Raw genomic sequence first — 8,010 nt, 5'->3', positions numbered from 1 at the left:
TCACAATAATAAAACCATAATAATATCACAATAACCCAACAATAACACTAACATCAATCGTTAATAAAAATAACACGAGAATACCGCAATGTTAATACCCAGTTAACACTATAAACCATTACCCCACAATAATACCAATAGGAAGGATAATGCCACCATAATCACACGATAATAAAACTCTCTTCAATAGTACAATAACACAACAATAAAACCATAACAATACCGCAATAACCCCATCATAACACTAACATCCTTCGTTAAAAAAAATAACACCGGAATACTGCAGAGATACTACCGCAAAGACAATAACACCATAATATCACAACAATAAAACCATAAAGCTGCAGCAAAAAAGTCTCTTCAACAGTACAACAACACAACACAACAATAAAATCATAAAAATATCACAATCACCCTACAATAACCCCAACATTCCTTATTAATAAAAATTACACGAGAATACTGTCCAACATTCCTTATTAACAAAAATTACACAAGAATATTGCCAAGATTTGGATTGTTAAACACAAGCACAGAAATAATTTTGAATAAAACTAACATCTGATAGACCCAGAAGAATGCAATAAAAATTCCAAATCAAAAAATAAAACTATTAAACCTATGATATACCTAAGATCTGGATTACAAAAACTCGCACAGATCAACAAACTACATAATGGAGAAGCAGAGAGAATTTGTACAGATCCAGTACAAGAAGCTAAACTCGCACAGATCTGGAAGAGGTTGTCGTTCTCGTCGTCGGCAGAGCAGTCCTTTTCGGCAGCTCCAAACCCTAAAGTGCGAAATTAAATCTGGTTATAACCGGGAAAGAGCCTTATGCATTAAATTTTCCTCAAAAATGAGTATCGGGTCGGGTCGGGCATAAAAAACGCTTATTTTTAAGCTGTAAAGCCACGTGGAATCGCATTCCACGTGGCAAATTTTTATTCGGTACCGCATGTAGGGGTTCATGCGGTGCACGTACCGAATAAAAATTCCTAATTCATAAGGTAATTTTGTTATAAATCTAAATAAATGGTATATTTATTTATGCATCACAGTTGTATAAATAAGTTTCTAGCGTTTGTGTAATCATAGAAGAAAAAAAAAACATATGAATATGAGTACTTGATCAGAAAAAAACACCTATTTGTTTATTATCTTCTGATGAGCATTAGTTCGAGATTTTCATTTAAATGATTATTGTCAAGCAAAAGAATTGAGTTGCTTGGTAAAATATAATTTACTAAATTTGTAGTAATATATTTTTTATAAATATCACATAAATTTTATTTAAATTTTTTACTAAATAAATTAGACTTTTCTTATGAGAAATTCTGGATAAATTTTTTTGGCATCATTTCTTATCAAGGATAGATATATGCCAAGTACATTATTTTGATTGTTTCTAAATTGTGGTCTCTAAAACTAAGGTATTATTAAAAGGCATTTTGCATTAGTATGAATAAGCAATAAGAACCAGGTCATTTCTGTTTCTATCTTTTAATCTATCTGATATAATAAAATAAAATAAAAATAAAAACTAATACAAAAAATGCACCAAAATATATAGGCCTCATTTGGTTGAACATTTCTTTTAAGGTGAAAATTTCTATTATTTAAAGATAGTCAAATATTTCCGTTAAATGGTAACTAAATATTCAAACTTTTATACTTCTAATTATTATGTATGAAAGGCGTGGCTGAATCTAAAAAGTGGAAGAAGGATCTAATTTAGAAGTACGATCCATATACTCATTGCCATTTATGTATATTATGAGACAACGAAGGATCTAAATGGAGGTATATTTTGAGCCAAGAAGCGCTTTAATTGTCTTTTGGATCATCCAAAAGGCATAATATGACTAAATGCAAGAAGGCTCCTTTAAATGTCAAAAAAACAAAAGAGAAAAAAAAATGAGATAAATGGTATCAAAGAGAATTTAGATAAGGTTTTAAGAGATAAAATCATGCACACAACACCTAATAGGGTTGCACTTCTAAAATTAAAAATGTATTAAGAGAAGTTGATTGAAACTATAAAGAGAAGTTTTAATAGATTAAAAAAAAAAAAAAACATCCATAATGAGGGTTTGGTTTATTTTGAACTTCATTCGCTTTTATTGTCATTTGAGAAAGAGAATATGAGATTGTCTCAAAAGAAGGACATTAAAATTTTGAAGACAAAAAAAAATACTACTTGAATTAAAAATAAATTATATGAATGAAAGAAAAGAAAATGACTAACAATTCCCCCTGCAACTTGTTTTATAAAACTTGAGAATTTATGCAATTAGCTTTAATTTTTACAAAAACGTTTTTTTATGCAAACATAATGTTTCTTAAATCTTACATCAAACTGCTACACTATTTTTAATCTTTTAATAATTCCTATGCATGATAAAAAAATGTTAAAATATTCAATTTTTGGTTTACTTTTGATGTTTGTCTTCAAATTAGATATGCACATTATATCTCTTTTTTATTTTATATCAAATTTTAAGTCAATTATTAAATATTCCATATTTCAGAGTTGTTATTAAATATATCACTATATTTAATGAGAAGTATTGCTTGATGTAATTTACATTCGATTAAATAAATGTCTGCCATACATATGATTTATAAATATGAGTGCTCAAGTTAACTATAAAAACGCCAATTTGAGGTCATTGCATTTATGGAGAATGACAATTTATAAACCCAACGCTAAATAGTTAGGATAGGCCTAATGATGTTTAGCTTATTATAAAGACTTCTATTGTAAACTTATGGTTGCAACTTTGAGTACTATAATAAAATAAATGATGATAATCATGATTAGCAGTGATTAACAGTTAGAAATGTATTAAGAGTACTAAATCAATAGAGAACCATGCATCATAAAACAACTTTAGAAAAAATTTAGCTTCTATAATCAAAATTGTCAAGGAGGTTCCTCAATTATAAGAGCAACCAAACAATGAAGTTGCCTCAACATGTCAAAATAAACAGATGTAATGGGAAAAAAAGCTTCATTGACAACCAAGCATCGAAACCAAAAGTAATTAATTTAGGGTTTCAGGGAAGGAGTTGAAATCTAAATTGAAATAAAACATGCACTGACCAAATTCTTCATGCATCGAAAAACAAAAAAGATCACATAAAATTGAAGAAAAACAAGATTAGAACAAATTCCATCAAGATTCTCTTCACAATCACAAAATACCTCCTGGCAAGAGGTATTTCAAAGTAGCCGGGTAATATTGAGTCCAGTTTGACTGAATTAGTCAATATTTTGGTTTTGGCTCGATTTTAGTTGGAGCGGCCCCACCCCCCCCCCCCCCCCCCCTCATGTGAAGACGATTTCAATTGAATCGAACTAACATTACGCAATTCATCTTTGCCTCTGATCAAATCCATTTCAACCTATTGTCGACTAAATTTCGATCTATGACGACGAAGTTTCAAATCCCTGGCATAATTATCAACCCTAGCAAGCAGCATTACCAGAAACTATCAAGAATGTTTGGTCGTCTGAACTCAACACCTAATCATTGCTCCATGTCCACGATAGATCCAAACTCCCGCTGAACAAAACTTAAATCTCAGCGCCTCTTGAAAAAAAAAAAACAAAATACAAATAAACACGATAGGCGTATCAACCAGACGCAATTTCTATACCTCCACGACTGAGGGATCGACGGTCGCATACTCTCGCTGGAAAACGTACACGTACTTGGCTGGCGGCGACTCTTCTGAAAAGGAAACCATTTCCTCCGGCGTCTCCTTGAGGCGATTTGAAGCAGCGATCAGCATCGGATGTTCGAGTAGAAAGGGCAAGATCTCGTTGCCCTAATCAAGAAAGGAAAGAAAATGACCAAATTGAGGCGGGTAAAGTGCATCGTTTCTTGATGGAACGCACAAAAATGAAAGAGAAGAACCTTAGATGAGGTCTCGGGGGTGGTCAGAGGACGGTCTTCGACGTAAATCATGGTTGTCTGGTCGGCGGCGAAGACGATGGCTGCGCAGCTTGGTGAAGTGACCGTCGCAGATTTGGAGTGGAGTTCTGCTGCTTAGGTGGGGCCCGTGTGTTTGTGTGTTTGTGTGTTCTCTCTCTCTCTATATAGAGCTTAAAAAAAGAGTGAGAGTAATATATTTAAAGAATTATCTATGAGTGAATGTGATCGATTCAAAGAATTATCTATCTCAATTTTCAATAAAAAAAAGAGCTACTACATTTAAGAGCCTGAAATTATTGTGAAATGACACTTATAACGCTTAGTTGTTCGACTTTTGATCAGTCAAATTTTTATCTATCTATTCCTAATTGACAAATCATTGACAGACCATTTTTTTTGTTGACCGGAAAGAATTATCTATCTCAATTTTCAATAAAAAAAAGGAGAGCTACTACATTTAAGAGTCTGAAATTATTGTGAAATGACACTTATAACGCTTAGTTGTTCGACTTTTAATCAGTCAAATTTTTTTCTATCTATTCCTAATTGACCAATCATTGACAGACCATTTTTTTTGTTGACCGGCCTCTGATCGTCGGCTCTTAATCAATAGTTTCTTATCGGATATTAGCACTTAATCGCCCGCTCAATCGGTCTTTGAACAGTCGCCCGCTTGATTGGCCTCGTACCTTCTATAGAAGATTCGATCAAACATATTTCTTCGATACTATATATATATATATATATACACACACACACACACACACCGTGGGTTTAATTCTTCAATTGGGCCTTTCAATTGAATATTTTAGGTTTATTGTACTGATAAATCCATCCTTTTGTGAATATATTTAATTATTTAAAATAATATTCATTTTAATAACTTAAACAAATTTTTATTATGCTTATAAGTCCCAAATTAGTTGCATTTTATAATATTGAAATAAATAATTTCTAAACATCCACTTAACATGCACAATTAATCTAACTTTATAAAAAAAATAATAATAAAATTAAAATGCAAGCAAAAAAAATATCAATCCAATCATGACAACCTCTTCATTCCATATTAGAAAGCTTCAATGCACTTAACGAAGGATGATAATATTACATACGAAGTTAAGATACATCTGAATTTCATGCACGACATTATTGCATGATGTCGTTCAACATGCATACGACAACATACAACAATGTTGTCCATGAAATCCAAATACAAATCTGAACCCACCCTGTAAATAGTAATTTCTCAAACAAAACGAGTGATTTTAAAATGCAATTAACATGGATCAAATCAATATTTGTCTCATCACACTCTACAAAAATTCAAATAAATATTACAAAAATACCAATAATATTACATTAGCAAAAACAAATTGATTCATGATTTCTTTCAAGATTAAATCAATAAAAACTCTCACTTTCAAACATCAATCCTCAAAGCCTCAAAGACAAATCCAACCCACAGTCACCAGTACCCAAAGTGAGTTCCAGATTCACGGAGCTTTCCTGCACATTCATGGCTGCCTTCTCCCTTCCTCGAAGTAAATTCTGCCTTCTCATCTTCTCTATCTCCTTCCTGTGTGCAGTCTGATGTCCTCCCAATGCCTGCAACGTTGAATAGACCTTACTGCAATAAGAACAAGCATGCCAATCATTTGAGATTAGTCTTGATGAACACCTATCAGATGTTCTTCTCATTTTTAGAAGAGGAAAGAGAGGAAGCAATGGAGGTTTTTATGTTTTGTTAGAAATGGAGTTTTGGAGAGAGAGAGAGGAGATATTTGGAAGGAGGAAAAGATGAGAGAGAAGTGAGAGTTGTTCAGTGGCTTTTGTTTGGTTTATGATGAGGAGATGAACATGGCCCTTTTATGCATGTATCGTTTGGTGGAATGTCTTCGGAATGGTAAAGTTTTCTTGGGGAGTAGATGTGCATGAATTTGGTCTCTTTTTATTGATTTTTTTGAATAGATACCTCTCAATTCTTATGTATTTACATATCTAACTGTTGAATATTCAATTGTCCGTGAATTACACTCAAAGAATAAAACATAATGATGAATAGTGTCCCATCTTCCTTATTATAGAAAAGATAGTACAATAGTGGTATTATATCTTTAGCTCCATTTGGAGAGGGTACTTTCTGGCTCAACCGACTAAGCTTAGTTGACTCAGATTGAAAGGGTCAGCACGGTCGGCTGAGCTTAACCGATAGGGTTCAATCAACTGATAATGCTTGGTTGACTATTTTCGATCCATGGTGAGGAGTCTTTGAGTCTGTGTGTGATGCTCGGAAATACTTTCTTGAACTGATACATCCATGGAGTGGGTTCTACTGTGGAATATGCTATTTGCATCGAGTCGGCTTTCCTATTGTGGATGGCTTGGACGTTTCTTATCTTATTTTCGGTTGCATTGCTTGCGCTTGGATCTCCCAGTTGTTTTCTTGTCCACAATTTGGCTCGGTTGGCTTTGGACTAGTTGACTTGGCTCGTGTGGCATGACTCGTTTGAACAGGTGGGCCTCACAATCTCTCTCTGCAATGGATCTACCTCCATCGCTTTCTTCTCTTTTGGATCGTTAGATCTCTTCAAGATCAGTGCAGACATTTTTTTACATATTTTAATTCTCTAATTCTCTTCTTTAAACCGATACTATGATAAAAAAAGTGAATTTAATGTAAAATTACATCTCATTTAATTTTAATTAGTGATTCAATGATTGAACTCTCTTGACTTTGGAGCCTTTAATTCTTATAAATAGGGTGCGATGGGACTCCTTCCCATTCCTAATTGCTCTGCACCTCCCCTTGTTCGAGTCAGACAGATTTTATGTTCTAAGAGTTACGATGGACAAACTATCAGAGTCCCAAGCTAACATTCCCATCAAGAATCTTATTTGAACAATCTTCATAAAATTGAAAAAAAATATGCGATGTGTGTGAAATATGTGATAATTTGGCAATATTATTCTGCATTTTATTTTCTTATTTGTTCTCTATGTTTTTTTCAGGTACTTTCGTGTGTGCTTGCATAATACATGTATTTAATGATGCATTAATAATAACGTGTATATGTGGATCAAATCCATGCCATGAGTGCTTATGAGACACCTAATTGGTGCCTATGTGCCTCCCAGTGGTGCCCACATATGAGAGATTAGTACTTCCGTCGTCCGAACGCTTAGCACAGCGGAGGTCCGACCTCTGTTGTATCACGGCCGTCACCCGGACGCAGCTCGGCCTCCGTACGACGAACATAATAATTTTTCCCCACATACAGAGCAAGTGACACCAAGGCACCACTATTTTGGCGAATATGCACCACCCAATGCCTTCCAACGCCTTCCATATACATTCAAAGCCAGGCAATTGAATTCTTGGGCGTAACTAAGCCGCTCACACAAGTCTAACGGAGAGGGGGAAATGGTAGCACCGCTTTTTGAGAATCCTAGCGTCACATTTGAAGTCTAAAGATGACAATGTACATAATGATAAACATTTTCATGCCACCTTGATGGAATCCTTACACTGGCCAGGAAGTCGATGTAGTTACCTCTTGTGTGGTGATCCATGGACATATATGCGGGATCCGTAGAGAGGGATAAAAATTATGGCTTGTTGGTTGTATCCAGCGTTCTTCGTCGTTTGTGAAAGGGAGCAAAATGTTGTAAAGGAGAGCATCAGAGGGAGATTGTGAGAGTGAGTGTGAGAGTTCTGCTCAGGATAATTCAAGAGGATTATCTGGGAGTCTAGTGCTCTTAAGTAAACTAGGAAGAAGAGTAGAACGAGAAGAAAAATGTAAATCAAGGTGTAATCTTCCCTAACATTTTTTTTTTCTAAACTCGTGTATTATATTTACTTTGAGTAATAACATGTGTTACCTATTGTTTGGAAGTATGATTAGTTACTAATTCTCTATTCTTCTATGGTTTGGGGAGTTAAAGTTTGAGGGTTTAATTATTATGCATGTGACATGTGTGAAATTTTATTATGGTGAAGTTTTAACCTTTCAAGTTCATTGACATTCAACCTGGCTAATTGAGTTGTTAAAATTCATTGTGATCTTGG

General features: G+C 34.1%; 1 protein-coding gene across 1 annotated transcript; it reads right to left on the bottom strand.

The window, feature by feature from the left end:
- Positions 1 to 3,351: 3,351 nt before the first annotated feature.
- LOC110017932 lies at positions 3,352 to 4,075 on the bottom strand. The gene is made up of 3 exons (XM_020715101.1): positions 3,924 to 4,075; positions 3,664 to 3,834; positions 3,352 to 3,569 (listed from the first exon to the last, which is right to left on the bottom strand). Exons 1-3 carry the CDS (start codon positions 3,972 to 3,974, stop codon positions 3,534 to 3,536), a joined length of 258 nt encoding a protein of 85 aa, XP_020570760.1. The 5' UTR covers positions 3,975 to 4,075; the 3' UTR covers positions 3,352 to 3,533.
- Between the last annotated feature and the right edge of the window lie 3,935 nt (positions 4,076 to 8,010).

The sequence above is a fragment of the Phalaenopsis equestris genome, unplaced genomic scaffold (assembly GCF_001263595.1).
Source record: "Phalaenopsis equestris unplaced genomic scaffold, ASM126359v1 Scaffold000002, whole genome shotgun sequence".
Classification (NCBI taxonomy): Eukaryota; Viridiplantae; Streptophyta; class Magnoliopsida; order Asparagales; family Orchidaceae; genus Phalaenopsis; species Phalaenopsis equestris.
Note: the sequence above shows the minus strand (reverse complement) of the source record. Positions and strands in the feature narration are given on the sequence as shown.